General features: G+C 43.9%; 1 protein-coding gene across 1 annotated transcript in view; it reads left to right on the top strand.

The window, feature by feature from the left end:
- Window positions 1-920: 920 nt before the first annotated feature.
- The window catches only part of LOC126285151 (arginine/serine-rich coiled-coil protein 2-like), a 99,212-nt gene continuing 75,906 nt past the window's right edge, over window positions 921-24,226 (top strand). The window contains exon 1 of the mRNA XM_049984494.1: window positions 921-1,035. Within this exon, the coding sequence (XP_049840451.1) occupies window positions 921-1,035 (115 nt within the window). The remainder of the gene's footprint in view (window positions 1,036-24,226) is intronic.

The following is a 24,226-nucleotide window of genomic DNA, read 5'->3' as shown; positions in this document are numbered from 1 at the left end:
CAACGCGAGCAGCAATGTCGTGATGCGATAAACCGCAATCGCGATTGGCTACAATCCGATCATTATCAAAGTCGGAAACGTGATGGTACGCATTTCTCCTCCTTACACGAGGAATCACAACGACGTTTCACCAGGCAACGCCGGTCAGCTGCTGTTTGTGTATGAGAAATCGGATGGAAACTTTCCTAATGTCAGCACGTTGTAGGTGTCGCCACCAGCGCCAACCTTGTGTGAATGCTCTGAAAAGCTAATCATTTGCACATCACAGCATCCTCTTCCTGTCGGTTAAATTTCGCGTCTGTAGCACGTCATCTTCGTGGTGTAGCAGTTTTAATGGGTTAGGTTAGTGTTGTTTAACGTCCCGTCGACAACGAAGTCATTAGAGACGGAGCGCAAGCTCGGGTTAGGGAAGGATGGGGAAGGAAATCGGCCGTGCCCTTTCAAAGGAACCATCCCGGCATTTGCCTGAAACGATTTAGGGAAATCACGGAAAACCTAAATCAGGATGGCCGGAGACGGGATTGAACCGTCGTCCTCCCGAATGCGAGTCCAGTGTGCTAACCACTGCGCCACCTCGCTCGGTAGCAGTTTTAATGGCCAGTAGTGTAAACTACTGTTACCACTCATCACAGTAGTACTGGCAGTAGGCAGTGACAGTCGGTTATCAGTCGACGATGTGGGTCGTAAATCGAAGCACACAGAAACTACTTATCCACTGCGCCAGGTATTCGTAAGAAGTCGTGTGTGACAAATGTGAGGTATGTTCCACACGAGTGGCGTTCTTTAAGCCCTCCTGTTTCTTTCACCAGAAGCTTATTTTCCTCCTGGCGGTTCAATTCCAATGCTGCCTTTACGAAGTATACGGTAACAGCAGTCGCCCTGCTGAAGTCAGCCTTTTCTAAACCTTCCGTTGGAGAGGAATGTGGAGCAGGGACGAGAAGGCACTTACTGGATCTGTAGCGAAGTATCACACACACAGCAGCAGGTACCGCCCCCCGTCAAATAAAGAACTGCTGCTGCTGAGCAGCTCTGCAGGTACGTCGTAGTATCGAGCGCCCTCCCGCTCTCGTCAGTTTGCAGCCTTCTGCAGACATCTGTTTGCTCTGGAGAGGTATCCGAGGCGGAGGAAACGTGCTCCGCTGCAGCAAAATACACACCGGGAAGGTTGTCATTCTCCACAGTAGTTTCCGATTCCGAGACAGTGCAGCGATCGTAGTGCCAACTTGATTCTAAAACCACACATTGTTACTCATTCGGCAATGCCACCGTAATCAAGTCGCACATTTCAAAACAAATCATTAATGAGTGATCATGTTCACATAAACACTACTGGTAAGAACATACAAATGAAACTATCAAACGGAACTAGACGCAAGGCCCTGATTGGTGTCCTATTGTATTTCGCATCAAAGTCACAGTGAAATTTAAAAAAAAAAAAGACTCTGAGCACTATGGGACTTAACATCTGTGGTCATCAGTCCCCTAGAACTCAGAACTACTTAAACCTTACTAACCTAAGGACATCACACACATCCATGCCCGACGCAGGATTCGAACCTGCGACCGTAGCAGCCGCGCGGTTCCCGACTGAGCGCCTAGAACCGCGAGACCACCGCGGCCGGCACTGTGAAATTACCTCGTTCTCTTATTTATAGCTAATCTCTTCCATATTTAATGTTTCGCTACTACATGAATAGGGTAGAACACAATTGAGTAGAATTAGGGATCAGTATTCCTAACGTTAGGCAGAACCACAGAGAATATTGTTAGCTAGGACTATGACATTTCTCGATGGAAAGCAGGTTCGTTCGAAATACCTGCATAGGTTCAGGAAACAACACCCGTGCTTTATTCACACATTATATTCTACAAACAGTAGATGCATTGAACAGGTCGTTTCTGTGTTCTCACATTTTCGGAAGGCGTTCTACATCGCAGCGCAATTCTGCTTACGGAGTTACAGTCATAAGTATTTCTTATATATGTGGTAGACGTAAAGAACTGTTGATTTGTAGGACCAAGTACGTAATGGATTCTTCTTCTTTTGCTAGTGCCTTATCCTACAGCTGCGCAGGGTCGGCATGGTTAGGAACGGATTTCGCAAGGTTAATTTTAAGGGGTGGTCAGATGTCCTTCCTGCCACCACCCCGTACCCCCCGGTACGGAATTGGCGTACCGCAGAAGTATGCATCTAGTGTAATCCATGGAATAGTGCGAGCGTGTTTAATTGTCTGCGAGTCGTGTAACTGAGGCGGAACATGGAATTCAGCCTCCTATTCACATAGTCGGATGTGAAAAACCGCCTAAAAACCACATATTGGCTGGCCCGCACATCGGCCGACGTCGGTAATCCGCCGGGCGGATTCGATTCGGGGCCGGCACGCCTACCCCGAGTCCAGGAAGCAGCGCATTAGCGCTCTCGGCTAATCTGGCGGGTAAGTACGTAATGGATATGTAGCACAAACAAAGTAATTTTGACTCTACCGGAAAGAAGCGTGACAGGACCGCTGATATCGCAAGTAAACAAACGATTTTGTTAGACAAATTCAGCAGTACGTCTGCTAGATTTCTGCAAGAAAATCCTGTAAGACTTCCATAGTACTTCCGCCTGCAATCCTATAGCTTCTGAACTCGCTTAGCGGTCAACTTCTACAGTCCATCACTTCATATTGAAGCAAAGCAAGCGCTGTATCATGTATAAGATACAGAGGCGAGCGAGTGCACGGGACTTACCCTAGTTCACTGCTAGTAGCGTCACGTCATCGTAACGCGCCTGCATATAGTATTGCACCACATTTAACATAAAAGTAAAAATTAAGATTTGTGTGTAAAACTTTGTTAAAGTATAGTTCTATGTAATAATGTTTCAGGTAACAAATCTTAATGTTATAAAATTAGTAGTTTACGTAAAATTCACGTTTTGAAAGAAAAATAGGAGGCGCTAAATAATGACGCTAGGAAGCCAAAATTTGGTGAGAAGGTGCAGTAAGAAGTCATTAATGAGTGGCGCTGGTTTCCAAAACCATAAAACTAAAATTGACTCCAGAATCCGCGTTTTTCGGAAAAATCAGAGGCGCGAAATAATAGAGCTACAATATTGAAAATTGGTAGGATGCTTCAGTTCACACTAATAATAATAATGGGAATACCGCAATCAGTTACCTCTTCTAGTTTTTTTTAGTAATTTAGTAAAAACTACTTTTGTGAGTAAAATGTACATAAGCATTGTAGATTAAGTACTTTAAATTTTAATGATAAAACAAATTCTTTAAGACCAATGATCAGATAGGACAATTAACAAAGCTACACCAAGTTTTAGTCTTGTAGCATAATTAACAGCTGATACAAGTCTTGATAAAGCTATGGTTCAGAGGTAACAATCTACCGTTAGTTCCATTGTAAAAATTCTAGAGAGTAAAGTTTTAATTTTAGCGGGCTGAGATTTTCTACGTGCTTCTGTACTGCTCAGATGTATGTATACAAAAATTGAGAAGTTTGTAAAGCTATTATTAAATGTGATATTTAAGATTATGTGCCTGAGATAGCGGTCATTTGGAGGCCGCAGGCATCTGCATATGAACGGAAAGAACAGATGCTCTCTTGGCGGTACGCGCCGGAGCTATATAAAAAGAGCGGCAGAGGCAGTAGTAAGCTCACTCCGCATTAGACCAACGCCTAGTCCACGCGAGCTTAACATCCGATCGCGCCTCGCCTCGGGTGACGTCATAGCGGGCTGTGACATGCGCGTACTTAGCAATGTAAACGGACATTGAAAATCGCGAGGACTGTACACCGTCCTGGATCTTTTAGACTTCGGTAACAAACTGTTATTGTGCCGTTCGTGTGAAGTATAATTCCGCGTGGCAAGTGGTGACTAACTCCACTTTTAAGGCGAGCATTAATTTTTTTTTAACATTATTGCGAACTATTAATAGAGCACCGTTAGTTAGAGTAATGAACTATTCGGGAGGAACTTGCTGTAGAAGTCGCCTCTGAACTATTAAACGATTGGCTGAATTAACAATATTTAATGTCTTTAGCATTTTCAGAAGTTTCGAGTAATTTGTGTGAGCCTTTAAGATAATAAAATCTTGTTTGGAACGTTAAATTTTATTGAAGCAGCCCTAATCCCGTGAAGAACTATGGATATTTTTCGTTTAGCTGGGCTGTACAGGAATGTGGCCGTGCAGACTGGGAACTAAGGTCAGTAAGTTTCCCTTCGCTTTCTGACTGGCCACCAAATTAGTTGCCAGGCTCGCGTGATTTAAGGTGGCAATGTTCAACTTTCATTCAACATTAAACAACGACTTCTTCGCCGTCCCACATATGTTGCATCGGCAATAGTCTGTTACGTGAAATGAACATTCAAACAACTCATTCGACGACTTCTTCGCCGCCCCACAATATACAAGCATAAGGTAAGGGGCATTAATATAAGGAATGTTCAATTGGAAAGGTACGAATCGTTGTAATAACCAGACCGGTTGAAATTCGCATTTCGTGTGTTGGAATAACGTAGTGAGATACCTAGGGACATCTCACCTTAAAAAATCAAAGCTGTGTCCTCGAAAGCAAAAGCATGCTCACCATCTTTTTCGGGGTCCGAGGTCCGATACTCTTCGGACGTCCGAGGTCCTATACTTCCTCGAGCACAAAAAATACAAAACATTATTTATGACGTGTGCTGTGAGACACTTCACAGCTTATGCCAGTCCATCAAGAGGAAGCGGCCTTTGCTCACGGAGAGAGTGATTGTCTTCCATGATAACAAGCGTCCGTACGTCTTCAAGGGCACAAAAAGAGTAAAGGCGAAGTTCAAGAGCCGGCAGTTTGAGTATCTGCGCCGGCCAGTGTTGGCCGAGCGGTTCTAGGCGCTACAGTATGGAACCGCGCGCGATCGCTACGGTTGCAGGTTCGAATCCTGCCTCGGGCATGGGAGTGTGTGATGTTCTTAGTTAGGTTTAAGTAGTTCTAAGTTCTAGGGGATTGATGACCTCAGATGTTTAGTGCTCAGAGCCATTTGAACCATTTTTTCGAGTATCCGCCCTGCTGCCCGCATATGTTGTCCTGCGGCTCCCATGTGTTTGGTCCGCTAAAAGAGTATCTAAAACGACGAAATGAAGAACACAGTGGAGAACTGGCTAATGTAGCAGCCACAGCAGTTCTGAGAAAAGAGAGTCTTTCGGCTCGTGAAACAGCGGGATAGTTGTGCTAAGCCCCTGGTGACTACTTTTGAATAAAGACTTCATGGAATGCGTAGATATGTTCTTACGGCTCTGGAAAAGTGCAGTGCACCTGTTAATACCACATACACCACTAAAATTGCTACACCAAGAAGAAACGCACATGATAAACGAGTATTCATTGGACAAATATATATACTAGAACTGACATGTGGTTACATTTTCATGCGATTTGGGTGCATACATCTTGAGAAATCAGTACCCAGAACAACTACCTCTGGTCGTAATAACGGCCTTGATACACCTGGACATTGAGTCAAACAGAGCTTGGATGGCGTGTGCAGGTACAGCTGCCCATGCAGCTTCAACACGATATCACAGTTCATCAAGAGTAGTGGCTGGCGTATTGTGACGAGCCAGTTGCTCGGCCACCATTGACCAGCCGTTTTCAATTGGTGAGAGATCTGGAGAATGTGCTGGCCAGGGCAGCAGTCGAACATTTTCTGTATCCAGAAAGGCCCGTAAAGGACCTGCAACTTTCGGTCGTGCATTTACCTGCTGAAATTTAGGGTTTTCCACGGATCGAATGAAGGGTAGAGCCACGAGGTCGTAACACATTTTAAATGTAACGTCCACTGTTCAAAGTGCCGTCAATGCGAACAAGAGGCGACCGAGACGTGTTTCCAATGGCACCCCATACCATCACGCCAGATGATATGATACGACAGTATGGCAATGACTAATACACGCTTCCAATGTGCATTCACGCCATGTCGCCAAACACGGATGCTACCATCATGAGGCTGTAAACAAAACCTGCATTCATCCGAAAAAATGACACGTTGCCTTTCGTGCACCCAGGTTCGTCGTTGAGTACACCATCGCAGGCGCTCCTGTCTGTGATGTAGCGTCAAGGGTAACCGCAACCATGGTCTCCGAGCTGATAGTCCATGCTGCTGCAAACGTCGTCGAACTGGTCGTGCAGATTTTTGTTGCCTTGCAAATGTCCCCATCTGTTGACTCAGGGATCGAGACGTGGCTGCACGATCCGTTACAGCCATGCGGAAAGATGCCTGTCATCTCGACTGCTAGTGATACGAGGCCATTGGGATCCATCACGGCGTTCCGTATTACCCTCCTGAACCCACCGACTCCATATTCTGCTAACAGTCATTGGATCTCGATCAACGCGAGCAGCAATGTCGCGACCGAGACCTTTATTAAAGTAGGAAAAGTGATGGTACGCATTTCTCCTCCTTACACGAGGCATCACAACAACGTTTCATCAGGCAAGCCCGGTCAGCTGCTGTTTGTGTACGAGAAATCGGTTGGAAACGTTTCTCATGTCAGTACGTTGTTGGTGTCGCCACCGGCGCCAACCTTGTGTGAATGCTATGAAAAGCTAATCATTTGCATATCACAGCATCTTCTTCCTGTCGCTTAAATTTCGCGTCTGTAGCAGTCATCTTCGTGGTGCAGCGGTTTTAATGGCCAGTACTGTACAAGCCCCCAGAGCGACCTAACCAATTCTCTTCCACTGTTTGAAATCTTTATTAAGTAATGCTGACAACAGACGTCGAAATGTGAAGTTTAGGAAGTGGGAGAGATGTACTAGAGTTACTCAAGCAGACGAGGTGCGAGTTGAGCCTGGAAAAATCATTCGGTAAGATGATTTCCCGATGAAGGTAAGATTATGGGGTTCGAGTCCCGGTCTGGCAGACAGTTTCAAACCTCGAGTAAATTTTAAGTACATTTTTAGACGCGATACTTCACTTGGAAATAGGATAATCGTAATATCTGTGCCGTTTCCATCGAATGGCGAGCTGATGGCAACCCTGATGGATAATATTAGTTTGCATTGCGTCGATTGATCGATGTTCCAGTTTTCTGCAGACCGTAATTACAGGGAACGACACAATGTGCTACCAACTCGAGTGTAACAGGATAGGCAATAACAGTAGACAGCATTAATAATGAGAATAAAAACGACATGATCGCCTATGGCTCCACATCAAACCACATTCGTGCAGCGTTCGTTGCTGTACGCACGAATTCAGTTTCGTGTGTGTTTGTTCTACCCGAGACATATTGACACTGTATATGACACAGGCTGACACAGCAATGGACGCTCATTTCGTTTTCATTATTTTTATTAATGCTGTCTACTGCTGTGTTTTCAGCGTGTGTAACCACTTGAAAAATGATCAAAAGATCGGAACTACAATAGTGGATATTAGTAAATTCATCATTGCAGCCCAGTCAGCAATCGTTATTATCTAATATATAAGAAACTATCAGTCTCGACTGCGGTAACGAAACCAAACTTTACCTAGGTTTCAGCCCAAGTAGTTGAGCCTTCTTCAGAAGATATACCTGATTCTATAATATGTCTACGATGGCACGGTCTATAAATAAAACTAAAACAGCGTGAATAGGCGTAGTCACATTTTAAAAATGCTACTAAGCAACTAAGTCACCACCAAGACTGAAGTCCCGGCGAGCGCCGCGTCTCCATGGACGCCGTGCGGTGGGCCTACGTACCGCATTTTTAAAATGTCACTACGCCTATTCAGGCTGTTTTAGTTCTATTTCTAGACCATGCCCTTGTATACATTATAGAATCATGCATATCTTCTCAAGAAGGCTACTTGTGCTGAAACCTAGGTAAGGGTTGGTTTCATTACCGGAGTCGAGGCTGATAGTTTCTTATATAATAGTGGCTGTGGTAGCGGTTAGTGATGGTTAACACGTTACCTTGCTGGATACAGTTACGAATCAAAGCCGAACTGAGGTCACTTGCATATTGCGTCATGAAACGGTCAGTCATAGCATGGATTTTGGAACCGTCTGTGCGTATACTTGTCTAATCCTCTTCTCGACCTTACAAACACCAAAAACACGAAACCATATGTAACAAATATTTAGCTATTCCCGGAATCTATCTCGGGATAAATTATGGCTCAAAATGGCTCTGAGCACTGTGAGACTTAACATCTGTGGTCATCAGTCCCCTAGAACTTAGAACTACTTAAACCTAACGAACCTAAGGACATCACACACAACCATGCCCGAGGCATGATTCGAACCTGCGACCGTACCGGTCACGCGGGCCCAGACTGAAGCGCCTAGAACCGCACGGCCACACCGGACGGCAATAAATTATGACCTGGTAAGATGCACAGGGTGAGCAAAATAAATGGCTCGAAAAATACTGATAAGAAAATATTGGTAAGACTAACGACGAAAAAAAAAATCATCACAGATAATACTGGAAACAGTGATTTCCCGTGTCTTTTGCTGTGCCGTTACGTTTGAGTGAGAGGAGCAGTCGTGTTCAGTGAACAGCTGAATTCAACAAAAAAGGGTGTTAAAGATAAAGCAGCATGTATTTATTGTCATTATTATGTGAAGCACGTTTAGTGGAAACGTGTTCGGGACGGTTTCTGCAAGAGTGTAAAGGTGGAAGTCTTCTGGCATAGGTTTATAAATAGGTAATGTGATGCATCTGCGTCAGCGGTTCCCATTTCCAGTATCTTCCGTGATGTTCATCGACAAGTGCAATCCCGCGTCAGACTTACTGAAAATACACTACTGGCCGTTAAAATTGGTACACCACGAATATGACGTGCTACAGACACGAAATTTAACCGACAGGAAGAAGATCTGTGATACGCAAATGATTAGCTTTTCAGAGCATTAACACAAGGCTGGCGCCGGTGGCGAAACATACAGCGTGCTGACATGAGGAAAGTTTCCAATCGATTTCTCATACACAAACAGCAGTTGACCGGCGTTGCCTGGTGAAACGTTGTTGTGATGCCTCGTGTAAGGAGACGAAATGCGTACCGTCATATTTCCGACTTTGATAAAGGTCGGATTGTACCTTATCGAGATTGCGGTTTATCGTAATAAGCAACGCCGTGCTGGATCTCAACGGCCTCGTATCACTAGCAGTCGAGATGACATGCATCTTATCCGCATGGGTGTAACAGACCGTGCACTCACGTCTCGATCCCTGAGTCAACAGATGGGGACGTTTGCCAGACAACAACCATCTGCACGAACAGTTCGATGACGTTTGCAGCAGCATGGACTATCAGCGGTTACCCTTGACGCTGCATCACAGACAGGAGCGCCTGAGATCGTGTACTCAACGACGAACCTGGGTGCAGGAATGGCAAAACATCATTTTTTCGGACGAATTCGGGTTTTGTTTACAGCTTCATGATGGTCGCATCCGTGTTTGGCGACATCGCGCTGAACGCACCTTGGAAGGGTGTATTCTTCGTCGCCGTACTGGCGTATCACCCGGCGTGATGGTATGGGGTTCCATTGGTTACACGTCTCGGTCACCTCTTGTTCGCATGACGGCACTTTGAACAGTGGACGTTACATTTCAGATGTGTTACGACCCGTGGCTCTACCCTCCTATCGATCCCTGGGAAACCCTATATTTCAGCAGGATAATGCACGACCGAATATTGCGGGTCCTGTACGGGCCTTTCTGGATACAGAAAAATGTTCGACTGCTGCCCTGGCCAGCACATTCTCCTGATCTCTCACTAATTGAAAACGTCTGATCAATGGTGGCCGAGCGACTGGCTCGTCACAATACGCCAGTCACTACTCTTGATGAACTGTGGTATCTTGTTGAAGCTGCATGGACAGCTGTACCTGTACACGTCATCCAAGCTCTGTTTTGACTCAATGCCCAGACGTATCAAGGCCGTTATTACGGCCAGAGGTGGTTTTTCTGGGTACTGATTTCTCAGGATGTATGCACCCAAATCGCATGAAAATGTTATCACATGTCAGTTCTAGTATATTTGTGCAATGAATACTCGTTTATCATCTGCATTTCTTCTTGGTTAAGCAATTTTAATGACCAGTAGTGTATTTTCCGGGCCAGCTTTATTTTACGCTGTATAACAACTACAAACAGAGAAAAATGACTGCCAGCTCCAGAATCGATGTGTGTGAATTGTCCAGGAGCAGAGAAAACCAGGAATGTATGCATTCATTGATCGTAAACTTGGCACTGTCTCTTTTTCAAAGCAGCCGGGAGTATTTATATGAGTGGCTGCCTTATGCATCGAGAGAGCGGAGTTCACAGGAAGCGATTATTAATTATTGAGGTACGCTTTTGTAAAGTGGTAACTAATCTTTTCGGTGTTGTGGATTAATTCTTCATTGTTTGTAGCAGTATCCACAAACAACACAAAGCAGTGCGATATACGAAATCCACTGCACCTGTATTTCGATTCTTGCTATGGGCTAGGTGTGCCTCGTCAGTGCAAGCGAAGCCTGATTCACGCACTGGGAACTTTACATTTGAATCTGCTTTGAACTTGTGTAGTGTTGTTTCTGTAAATCACATATTTCTAGCGCACGTATTTCCCGCATAATGCTGTATAAATCTGAACAACGGGGAAACAACGAACAGTTTGAAAAGCTCATCTTTTGCATAAACGAAATCACCGATGTGATGAATCCCTCACTTGGAGAACTATTATGAAGTAGTTAATGTTATCTTCCTTTCCTAGTAAAATTATTAGTGCGAGTATTTTCTAGGTTAGCCATCGAAATTACCCTTTCCATTGAAACCGGGTAGGGCTAGCAGAAAGGTAAAGTGCAGTTTGTAGCAAACAAAAAAGAAAATGGTTCAAATGGCTCTGAGCACTATGGGACTTAACTGCTGAAATCATCAGTCCCCTAGAACTTAGACCTACTTAAACCTAACTAACCTAAGGTCATCACACACATCCATGCCCGAGGCAGGATTCGAACTTGCGAGCGTTGCGGTCGCGCGGCTCCAGAGTGTAGAGCCTAGAACTGCTCGGCCAATCCGGCCGGCAAAAAAAAAAAAAAAAAAAAAAAAAAGCAGGCATGTACGATATATATTCGGATATAACTAACTACGAGGGGTCAAATATCTAGTGAAGAAACCTGCTGTCGAGGAAGGAAGAGGACGGAAGGCTTCGGATGCAGAGAAGGTAGTAGTAGAAGTAGTAGTAGCTTTATTCATCCGTAGCTCTCCTTTTGCAAGGATATAGGACATGTCAAAGTATTTACAAGTTTAGATCAATTTAAAATAAGCTAATTCGTATACATATATATTTATACTTCTAGTTAGACATAATCATTAGATTTCCTCATGGTATACAATACTTTTTTTACAAATAACTTACTAAAATAATGTAATGCCACACCGTTCACTCATATCTCAGTATTAGTCACTGCACACACTACACGCACATTGTTTCATAACGCTTCACTCAGTACACACACACACACACACACACACACACTGTTATAGAACTCGCTTCCCCCATTCCCCTCCCCTCCCCTCCCATCCCCGTCCCCCCCTCTCTCTCTCTCTCTCTCTCTTAGAACACACACACACACACACACACACACACACACACACATTAAACTGTAGTATCTCGAGACTACGAAAACTTTTTTAATAGAAGTAACCTGCTGGTTCGTAAGGGTGAATCGTTACAAAGGACACAGTTCCATGTCCAAAAATACTGCACATTGATATGCCACGAGAAATATTGTTTAGTAATGTGAAATCTCTTCTCTTGGCGTTTTGAGGTGGGACGATGCCACACAGTACAAGATCATTCCTGGCACGGTATATTGCATTCGACAGGTTGTTAGTTCCGTACTACTTCCAGCAGTATATACTCCATGTTTGCTAAGACTATTAATAAACAGCTGTTACTCTTAAGGAAGGAAGATTTGGTTTAACGTCCCATCGACATGGATGTCATAAAGGATGGAGCACAAGCTCGTAATATGTAAAGGACGGGGAAGGAAGTGGTCTTCAAAGGAACCATCTCGGCATTTGCCTAGAGCGATATAGGGAAACTGCAGAAAATCTGATTTGGATGACCGGACGCGGGTCTGAACCGTCGTACTTTCGAATGCGAGTCCAATTTGCTATTATTGCGTTATTATTGCAAACCTTTACGCATTAGCTGTTGTTCCGGGATTGTTCATCAGCTTGCAACCACGCCGACATTACACGGCGCCAGGACAGGATGAATATAAATACACACAAGACGGTCTTCATTCACTCCATACTGCGACTGCTACTAACACCTTCCACGTCAGATACTATACACAATATTGACGTTCTCTGGATGGGCACCACAGCCTCGATATATTTAAACGACGTCGTTTCCATCAGACTGCCAGTTTAAATGATTACTCTGCTTAGCACTATCGGTCAGTTCAGAGTGAGTACACATCCTCAAGTGCGCAATGGGCGTCGAAGCATAATTCATTATAACAAAAAACTGCATTACAATGAAATGAATACCCCTAGCTGCATACAGGCGTTGGTATAAGTTGACGGGGACAGTTAAAAATGTGTGCCCCGACCGGGACTCGAAGCCGGGATCTCTGCTTACATGGAACACCCTCTATCCACTTTTTTTTCCATTATTGTCGGTTGCATTTTATCATAGCGGACGTCGCACGACATCCGTTGAAGTTCGTTATTGATCCCTTCGTTCAGTTTTTTTTTTTTTTTTTTTTTTTTTTTTTTTTTTTTTTTTTTTTTTTTTTTACAGAGACCACCCACCTCTCTGACCGAAGTCGCTGAGGTACCGTGCCGGCCCCCAGCTGAGCCACCGAGGACACAGAGGATAGGGTAGTGCGACTGGAGGGATTTATCTCTGGCACGCTCCTGTGAGATATATATATGATCCTATCTGTTCTTTCGGGCATGTCCTCTCTCGTGCCTTTACCTTTTCTAAAGCCGAACTGATCGTCATCTAGCGTATCCTCAATTTTCTTTTCCATTCTTCTGTACACTATTCTTTTCATAAACTTGAATGCATAAGCTGTTAAGTTGATTCTGCGATAATTCTCGCACTTGTCAGCTTTTCCCGTCTTCGGGATTGTGTGTATAATGTTTTTCCGAAAGTCAGATGGTTGTGTCGCCATACTCATACATTCTACACACCAACGTAAATAGTCGTTTTGTTGACACTTCCCCCAAAGATTTTTCTGCCTTATTTCATCTCAAGTTCTCAAAAGCTCATTTAAATTCTCGTTCTAATACTGGGTCCCCTATCTCTTCTATACCGACTCCTATTTCTACTTCTATCACATCAGAGAAATCTTTCCCTTCATGGAGGCTTTCAAGTCTTCTTTTCACCTATCCGCTCTCTCCTCTGCATTTAACGAGGAATTCCCGTTGCACACTTAATGTAATCATCCTTAATTTTATTTTCACCGAAGGTTGTTTTTGACTTTCCTGTGTGCTGAATCTATCCTACCGACAATCGTTTCTTTTTCGATTTCTTCACATTTTTCACGCAACTTCCTATTTATTTCATTCCTCAGTGACTTGTATTTCTGTATTGCTGTCTCCCAGAAAATTTTTGTACTTCCTCCTGTCATCGATCAATTAAAGTATTTCTTCTGTTACCCATGGTTTATTCACAGTTACCTTCTTTCTCAACTTTTGTTATCGCCCTTTTTAGGGTTGTCCATTCCTCTTGAACTATGTTGCCTACTGAGTTATTCCTTAGTCTACAGTCTTAGAGAACTTCAAGCGTACCTCGTCATTCCTTAGTGCTTCCGTATCTCTCTTCTTTGCATATTGATTCTTCCTGAATAATGTCTTCAACTTCAGGCTACTCTTCATCATTGCTGTGTCGCGATCTGTGTCTGTATCTGCTTCTGGGTACGCATTACAATCCAGTATCTGATTTCTGAATCTCTGTCTGTCCATGATGTAATCTAACTGAAATCTTCCCGTATCCCCCAGCCTTTTCCAAGTATATTTCCTCCTCTTGTGATTCCTGAAGCCAGTATTCGCTATTACTAGCTGAAGTTATATTACAGAACTCAGTGAACGTTTCTCCTGTCTCATTCATTGTCCCAAGCCCATATTCTCCTGTAACTTTCTCTTTTACTCCTTTCAACATTATTCATTCAGAAAGATTAAACTCAGTTTTTTTTTCCAAGGGGGTGTTTCACACCCCCTTAACGGTAGTACGGGGTGCACGTATCTCTTATTTTGCGTCCGGCCGTAGTGTAAGTGCGGTTCTAGGCGCTACAGTCTGGAGCCGCGTGACCGCTACGGTCGCAGGTTCGAATCCTGCCTCGGGCATGGATATGTGTGATGTCCTTACGTTCGTTAGTTTTAAGTAGTTCTAAGTTCTACTGTATGTAGCCTGTTTAGGTTTTTACGTTGGTAACGCCATGTAGCGCTATGTATGAAAATCACTGGTTGTGCTGTGTGCAGTCTGTGGCTGGTTTGCATTGTTGTTTGCTATTGTATTGCTGGGCAGCTGGATGTGAACAGCGCGTAGCGTTGCTCAGTTGGAGGTGAGCCGCCAGCAGTGGTGGATGTGGGGAGAGAAATGGCGGAATTTTGAGAGCGGATGGTCTGGACGTGTGTCCACCAGAGACAGTAAATTTGTAAGACTGGATGTCATGAACTGATATATATATATTATGACTTTTGAACACTATTAAGGTAAATACATTGTTTGATCTTTATCAAAATCTTTCATTTGCTAACTATGTCTATCAGTAGTTAGTGACTTCAGTAGTTAGAACCTTTTATTTAGCTGGCAGTAGTCGCTCGCTTTATTGCAGTACTTTGAGTATCGAAGATTTTTGTGAGGTAAGTGATTTATGAAAGGTATAGGTTATTGTTAGTCAGCGCCATTATTTTGTAGGGATTATTGAAAGTCAGACTGCGTTGCGCTAAAATAATTGTGTGTCAGTTTAGTGATGATCAGAATAAGTAAAGAGAGTAATGTCTGAGTACGTCCAGTTTTGCTCAGCTGTTTGAAAAGCAAATAATGTAAGAGGTTTATGAGCACAGGCATTCATAAATTTTTCTAAGGGGACGTTTCACTAGGGGACTGATGGCCACAGCAGTTAAGTCGCACAGTGCTCAGTGCCATTTGAACCATTTTTTTTTTTTATTTTGCTCTACACTACAACATGTTCAAAGCTGATCGTAAGCGAAGTATGTCCACTGGGTGTATTTACTTACAAGCCGTCTACCAGAGCGCTTTCGCTACAGAGGCGAGCGGCGATTGACGCCGGTTTCAGTAGCAGTCCGGACACGGACACACAGAGGCGGAATCGGCGGAATGGCTGAGCAGACTCTCGGCCCAGCCGACGTGGCCGCTCTAATTACGCTAAGTGCCGGCGGCGACGTGTGGCGGGGACCCGGCTGCTCGCCGACATGAACCGAGCGCCGCGACGGCACGTGCGCCGAGTCCGCTTTGAGAACGCGCCGCATACGTTCACGAGAAAACGAGCACCGAGCGAGAGGTGCGCCAACGCACTCGCGTTCCCCGTTTCCAACTGAGCCCGCACTCCTGCCTTTTAGCTCCGCCCGGGTAAGGATACTCCACTCCGCTCTCGCAACCACTTTTCTCTCTTACTACGCGCGCTTAATAAGTAAAGGCTGCAAAATACTAACGCGAATTATTTACAGACGAATGGAAAAACTGGTAGCAGCCGACCTCGGGAAAGATCAGTTTGGATTCCGTAAAAATGTTGGAACACGTGAGGCAATACTGGCCTTACGACTTATCTTAGAAGCTAGATTAAGGAAGGGCAAACCTATATTTCTAGCATCTCTAGACTTACAGAAAGCTTTTGACAATCTTGACTGGAATACTCTCTTTCAAATTGTAAAGGTGGCAGGGGTAAAATACAGGGAGCGAAACGCTATTTACAATTTGTACAGAAACCAGATGGCAGTCATAATAGTCGAGGGACATGAAAGGGAAGCAGTGGTTGGGAAGGGAGTGAGACAGGGTTGTAGCCTCTCCCCGATGTAATTCAATCTGTATATTGAGCAAACAGTAAAGGAAACAAAAGAAAAATTTGGAGTATGGAATTAAAATCCAGGTAGAAGAAATAAAAACTTTGAGGTTCGCCGATGACATTGTAATTCTATCAGAGACAGCAAAGGACTTGGAAGAGAAGTTGAACGGATTGGACAGTGTCTTGAAAGGAGGATATAAGATGAACTTCAACAAAAGCAAAACGAGGATACTGGAATGTAGTCAAATTAAGTCGGGTGATGCTGAGGGAATTAGATTAGGAAATGAGACACTTAAAGTAGTAAAGGAGTTTTGCTATTTGAGGAGCAAAATAACTGATGATGGTCGAAGAAGAGAGGATATAAAATGTAGACTGGCATTGGGAAGGAAAGCGTTTCTGAAGAAGAGAAATTTGTTAACATCGAGTATAGGTTTAAGTGTCAGGAAGTCGTTTCTGAAAGTATTTGTATGGAGTGTAGCCTTGTATGGAAGTGAAACATGGACAATAAATAGTTTGAACAAGAAGCGAATAGAAGCTGTTGAAATGTGGTGCCACAGAAGAATGTTGAAGATTACGTGGGTAGATCACGTAACTAATGAGGAGGTATTGAATAGGATTGGGGAGAAGAGAAGTTTGTGGCATAACTTGACTAGAAGAAAGGATCGGTTGGTAGGACATGTGTTGATGCATCAAAGGATCACAAATTTAGCATTGGAGGGCAGTGTGGAGGGTAAAAATCGCAGAGGGAGACCAAGAGATGAATACACAAAGCAGATTCAGAAGGATGTAGGTTGCAGTAGCTACTGGGAAATGAAGGAGCTTGCACAGGATAGATTAGCATGGAGAGCTGCATCAACCCAGTCTCAGGACTGAAGACCACCACAACAACGTCCGCTCGTAATTTATGACCGAACCATCGAGCCAACACACTGAATTACGTCGGACCGGCATTTAATATCGAAACGCCGCCAACTAACCATTCTGAATAAAATCCGCAATAGACTAAAACTGTTAACTGACCGCCCCCTCTACTGTCCTTCACACGCACAAATCCCTAATCCACCCCATACTTTGGTGTGCAAATGCTGTATAGATATCCGCACCTCCCAAGTTCTGTAAGTCCCTACAGAACGCCATGCACTCCACCTCGCTTTCCGGATCCGTTGACCTTCCTCCACATGGATCCTCTACCAAGTCATCACATTCCTGTTCTAACAATACCACCACTTGCAAAGAAGGTCAGTAATCTGATCAATAATGTTGCTAACGCAGCATATGTTCGCTTATCGGGCAACAACAAATTTACTGACTGTCGATTCTATCGTCAGAATGCAAATAATAAAGTCACTGTAAAAAAGGTCATTAATTTTGGCACCTATCTTGAATGGATTCCCTTGTAGATTTCGTAGAAATTGTTATGGCTCATCTTGTTGATGAGCCGAGCGCTTCTAGACGCTGCAGCCTGGAACCGCGCGAGCGCTACGGTCGCAGGTTCGATTCCTGCCTTGGGCATGGATATGTGTGATGTTCTTAGGTTAGTTAGGTTTAAGTAGTTCTGAGTTCTAGGGGACTTATGACCTCAGGTGTTAAGTCCCGTAGTGCTCAGAGCCTTGTGAACCATCTTGTTGATTCTAGGGTGATTCCACTTTGACTGTTAGGAGGTTCAGATCTGTATTTGAAGACCTAACAAATGCGTTTTTCACGAAATTCTTAATGATCAAACAATCCCAGATCAGAACAACGGTATGGTAGAATTAATGTTTGACTTGGTGTTCACGACCCACATTTTTATTAAACTTCTTGTAAATTCACATATACTTCTTCTGAATTGTCACATCATCAATAAAACAGTTTTGTATCAATCTTCATATATTTAATTTCCACTTTAACCAAACACAAGACTGGACTGTTCTTTTACGAAGAGAAATAACAACTTAACTTCTGCAAAGTGAAACAAAGAATGCTTTGTGCACATTTGTGCCAAAACGGTTACAAGTAAGTCAAAGATTGTGACAGTCTCACAGGAATGAATACACACAAGAACCACTTTACTCTAATACATCGATACATCGGAGTACCTATACCTTAATAAGACCAAATGTGGATATTGCGACATAAATACCGGGTGATCAAAAAGTCAGAATAAATTTGAAAACTGAAAAATCACGGAATAATGTAGATAGAGAGATACAAATTGACACACGTGCTTGGAATGACATAGGGTTTTATTAGAACCAAAAAAATACGAACGTTCGAAAAATTTCCGACAGATGGCGCTTCATCTGATCAGAATAGCAATAATTAGCAACAAAGTGAGACAAAGCAAAGATGACGTTCTTTACAGGAAATGCTCAATATATCCACAATAATTCCTCAACAATAGCTGTAGTCGAGGAATAATGTTGTGAAGAGTACTGTAAAGCATGTCCGGGGTTATGGTGAGGCATTGGCGTCGTATGTTGTCTTTCAGCATCCTTAGAGATGGCGGTCGATCGCGATACACTTGCGACTTCAGGTAACCCCAAAACCAATAATCGCACGGACTGACGTCTGGGGATCTTGGAGGCCAACCATGACGAAAGTGACGGCTGAGCGCAAGATCATCACCAAACGACGCGCGCAAGAGATCTTTCACGCGTCTAGCAATATGGGGTGTTTTTTTTACCTCTCTGTCTACATTATTCCGTGGTTTATTAAGTTTTCAAATTTATACTGACTTTTTGATCACCCGGTGTGCCTGTTACTTCGCAGAAAAGTAGTACGATATTACTGGTATCGAGAACTGGGGTTGGAGTGCCTTGATGGTCACGCAAATAAAGAAGCATTACATTGTGTCTCCTCATACACTCTGAACACCTCTGAACAACCTACACCATGCGCAAACTCCAATAATGCTATCCTTCCCTCTATAGTCTAATCCTCATATGCTGCCGCACCTTTACCAACACGTTACACCAACCCTCCACTTATATACCCTACACATGCTCTCCCAAAGAAACTTCAGCCATCTCCCCGTCCCAGATCATGAACTGCGCGCCTTCCAGCTATAGGTCCACCCCACCCAGTCAACCTTATCAGGGCTTCCTCTCCCCCCCCCCCCCCTCCCGATCGATCGAGGTGGCGCAGTGGTTAGCACATTGGACTCGAATGTGGGAGGACGACGGTTGAAACCAGCGTCCGGCCATCCATTATTTCCCCAAATCGCTGCAGGCAAATGCTGGGGTGGTTCCTCTGAAAGGGCACGGCCGACTTCCTTCCCCATCCTTATCTAATCCGATGGGACCGATGACCTCACTGTTTGTCCCCCTCCCCCCCTCCTCCAAATCAACCAACCAACCTTACCCCCTTTTCTTTCTTTCTGGTTTTCTTTCTCATCCCCTTTTTCTCAACAACTATCAGTGTAACCGAATCTCCCCTCCACTCCACCCCCTCTTCTGTCCCAACAGCTACTCCCACCCCATTAGCGCAGTGGACCAGTTCTTCATCCTTATGCTACCACATTCCTAGCGTCTTCGTCGATCAACCTTTCCCCCTTCAACAACTGATACCCTAACCTGTGACAGGTGCTTCCAGTTTCTAGTGTTACGAAAGTGTTTCTTTTCCATTTCAGTGTTTCAGCTACATGTTTTAAATATGCACTTATTGTATTTCATTCTGCCTTTTATTATTACTGATTTTAACTACAGTCATCCATCGTAAATCTAAAAACTTCCATTTTATTTTTTACTTATCTTCGCTGTCTGTTTCTTGTTTTTCCATATACTTTACTATTTGATTGTCCATTGGCTGAAGAGCGGGATGCCTATACCGCTGACAGCGTCCCAACCCTTCGCCCATATGGGGCGCGGGGGGACGAAATATCAATAAAGAAAAAAAAATCTCTCGTAATTGCAGAAAAATAGAATAACGCAGCCACAGAGGGCAAAGTTGTAGGGGGCACGTCAACGCCGACACTGGACTGTTGATTATTGGAAAGATGTTGCCTGATCGGACGAGTCTCATTTCAAATTGTATCGAGCGGATGGAAGGTTACGGGTAGGAAGACAACCTCATGAATACATGGACCCTGCGTGTCAGCAGGGGACTGTTCAAGCTGGTGGAGGCTCTGTAATGGTGTGGTGCATGTGGAGGTGGTGTGATATGGGACCCTGGTACGTCTAGATACGACTGATAGGTGACACGTACGTCAGCATCCTGTCCGATCACTTGCATCCATTCAAGTCCATTCTGCTTTCCTACAGACTTGGTTAATTCCAGCAGAACAATGCACCCCACACGTCCAGAATTACTACACAGTGGCTTCAGGAAGACTTGTGAGTTTAAACGTTTCCGCTGGGCACCAAACTCCCCAGACATGAACATTACTGAGCACATTTGGGATGCCCTGTAACACGCTGTTCAGGAGAGATTTCCACCCTCTCGTACTCTTACTGATTTATGGACAGCACGACTCATGGTGTCAGTTCCCAGCAGCACTACTTTAGACATCAGTCGCGTCGTGGAAGGATAGTCCGGAAATGTAATCCATCGACAAAGGAAGTGGCTAACAAAACTCTCAGTTGACCAGTACTCGAAAACTGCTCATCAGTGTGGGAACTGTACCAGATAGAATTGACAGAGGGAATAGATAATATCCAAAGAAGAGCAACCCGTTTCGTTACAGGTTCATCCAGTAAGCGCGAAAGCTAAACGGAGATGCTCAGCCAACTCCGGTGAAAAACGCTGCAAGAGAGACGTTCTGCCTGACGATATGGTCTACTGATTCGAGAGCGTATGTTCCTAGAAAAGTCACACAATATATTGCTCCTTCCCATCGAGATAAAATTACAGAGATCTGAGCCCACACAAGGGTTACCAGCACCCTTTCTTCCCGCGAATCGTACGCGACTGCGACAGAAAAAGAGGGAACCAACGCTGGTACTCTAAGTAACCTCCACTACAAGCCATAAGGTGGCTTGCGAAGTGCGGATGTAGGTGGACCTATGCAACTCGTTCTAAAGCATACGGAATTTCTTTAAAAAAGGGCACACTACAAATCGTTAGGCGTGTAGCGTGAAGAATTACTATTGAGAGAAACGTGTAAGTAGGCTGTTTAGGTTTTCTTATTGGTAACGCCACATTGCGCTCTGTATGAAAAATCACTGGCTGTGCTGTGTGCAGTCAGTGGCTGGTTGGCATTGTTGTAATACTCGCCATTGTAGTGTTGGGCAGCTGGATGTTAACAGCGCATAGCGTTGCGCAGTTGGAGGTGAGCCGCCAGCAGTGCTGGATGTGGGGAGAGAGATGGCAGAGTTTTGAAATTTGTAAGACTGGATGTCATGAACTGATACATACATTATGACTCTTAAGGTAAATACATTGTTTGTTCTGTATCTTTCATTCGCTAACTATGCCTATCAGTAGTTAGTGTCTTCTATAGTTTGAATCTTTTATTTAGCTGGCAGTAGTGGCGCTCGCTGTATTGCAGTAGTTTGAGTAACGAAGATTTTCGTGAGGTAAGTGATTTGTGAAACGTATAGGTTAATTTAGTCAGGGCCATTCTCTTGTAGCGATTATTGAAAGTCAGATTGCGTTGCGCCAAAAACATTGTGTGTCAGTTTAAGCACAGTCGCGTATAATTTTTATAAGGGGACGTTTCAAACGATACATGTTAAAATTCCGGAATAAGATTTTCACTCAGCAGCGGAGTGTGCGCTGATATGAAACTTCCTGGCAGATTAAAACTGTGTGCCGGACCGAGACTCGTACTCGGAACCTTTGCCTTTCACGGGCAAGTGCTGTAACACTTGCCCGCGAAAGGCAAAAGTCCCGAGCTCGAGTCTCGGTCCGGCACACAGTTTTAATCTGCCACGTAGTTTTATGTCAAAATTATTCATTGGTCTCTTGAAATTAAGATATTTATAAATGCAGCTTCCAAATACTGAATAAAAGACATTTATAAACGTGAAACGAAATTGTCATATGTTCTTGTTTCGATACAAGGACATAGGGTAAGATTAAATAAATGATAATTATCTTGTTCAGTTTACTACTGATACCTTGAGTATATACGGAGTGTTCAAAAATACTCTCCGAAGTGTCAAGTGCCGTATGATTGTTAGCCGGGCGTGCCGTATGATTGTCCGCCTGCCTATGTTACTTCCCTTGCAGTGGACTCTCCCAACATTCCACTGTCAGCCAGCGTCTGTAGTATCGTTGGTGTGTGTCGTTACGTGTTGACGTGAACGTTTAACTTTAGTTCCTTTGTTCGTTTGTTTCGTTTTTGTCGCTGTTAAAATGCTAACCATTGAAGAACGTGTTTTTTTAGTCGAACAAGTGTTCGAATCTGGCCGTAAATACACAGTTTCAGTTCGTCAAACATTTAATTTAGTTTCCCCGGAGACAACACACCCATATCGCGGTATAGTGCGAGATTTGATTAACAAATTTCTAAGTGCGGGTCCAGTGACAAATGCACCGAGAAGTGGTCGTCCTAGCGTTTTGTCTGAGAATAAACGACTCTATATTTCAGATAAAATGTCCATGAATCCAAACAAGTCAGTATGAAAACTCGCCCAGGAAATCGATGTTAAGTGTCGGAAGGGCCAACACAGCTGTAAGACAAAAATTAGAACTTTTCCCATACAAAAATTGTGATGAGGGTTCAAATCGTTCAAATGGCTCTGAGCACTATGGGACTTAGCATCCGAGGTCATCAGTCACCTAGAACTAAGAATTGCTTAAACCCAACTAACCTAAGGACACCACACATCCATACCCGAGGCCGGATTCGAACCTGCGACCGTATCGGTCGCTTGATTCCAGACTGTAGCGCCTAGAACCGCACGGCCACTAAGGGCGGCATAAAAATGTCACTGATTGCTGATGTTTTTGGTGATCGCATAATTTTACAGGGATTTTGGCCTCCACGATCGCCTGACCTAGCACCACCTTCTGGGTAGCAGCGAAAGCAACTGTCTATAAAAAGCGTCCAAAATCCATCGATGAATTGAAAACTGCAGTATCCACTTTTACTGCGTCTGTTAGAGAAGAAATGTTACAGCTTGTGTTTGGAAACACAATTAGACGAATTGAGTTGCGTATTCAACAACAGGGGGGGCTATTTCAACATTTAATGTGAAAATTTGTAAGTAAAAATGAATATTCAATAAATTAATAACTTGTATTTCACTGAGTTTCAATTCGACATATGCACTGCAGCATTCGGCACGTGCGGTTAACAATCACACGGCACCGCGGAGAGACTTTTTGAACACCCCGTATATTCGATGCACTCAGTCATAAACTACGTTCTCAATAGTAGGCTGCCATGCGAAAAAAACAGTCTGTCCGAAATTAGCTCAACCATGACTATCGCATTCCTACGGCAAGAGATGTTTACGGCTGCATAAAAATAATGAAGCTGCATGTTTTATGCAGGAAATTCTACCTCAGAACCACAAGAAAAAACTTATTGTCAATTCAAAGGACCTTTCCTGATGTGCCCGCTGAAGTTGAAATTAAATAAGCAGAAAAAGAAACGAAAAAATTTCCATCTGTGCTCGGCGTCGTCCTCTTTGTCTGTCTTCCTATGTATTTTCTACTACCTTTTCTCTAGCCGAGTGGCCAGTGAACTGGTGTGTGTGTGTGTGTGTGTGTGTGTGTGTGTGTGTGTGTGTGCTGGATTGTAGCCAGAACAAACGTAGACAGTTCTCGACGCTCGCTGAGAGACGTGTGGGACAGAAAATACCTGAGACGACAGAGAATAAGCTTCCCAAAAGGAAATTCTGGCACGTGTGCCGACGGTAGCACATGTCCCCGGACTGCTCCGTTTCCACAGCTATTCTCGCCTTTTTGTATTTCACAGTAACAGCGACTCACCAGGTTTTGCGCGCTGATACTTCTGTGCCCTCTTAAACAAATGTAATTTTTTAACGAACTTTTCCTGTATCTTTGCCGCAGGAAAATAACTAGCCATTAATCTCTTACAGAATTTTTCCATTTCTTATTTCCCTTGTTATAATCAATCGAAAAGGCCGTGCTTGCGTTAGTTTGGGGAGCAATGCCGCTAAGCAACTGTGTACTGAATTGATGATTAATTGTTCCAGTTGCTGGAAAGTTTCTTCTTTTACAGTACAACCTGTATCGGCTTTCACTTTGAACTCATTTTCTAGTGGAATAGGAAATTGTCATTGTGGATGCAATTGAACGCTGTAAATAATGATACACTGAATATTTAAGCAATTTAT

This window comes from Schistocerca gregaria, chromosome 1 (assembly GCF_023897955.1).
Source record: "Schistocerca gregaria isolate iqSchGreg1 chromosome 1, iqSchGreg1.2, whole genome shotgun sequence".
Lineage (NCBI taxonomy): Eukaryota > Metazoa > Arthropoda > Insecta > Orthoptera > Acrididae > Schistocerca > Schistocerca gregaria.
Note: the sequence above shows the minus strand (reverse complement) of the source record. Positions and strands in the feature narration are given on the sequence as shown.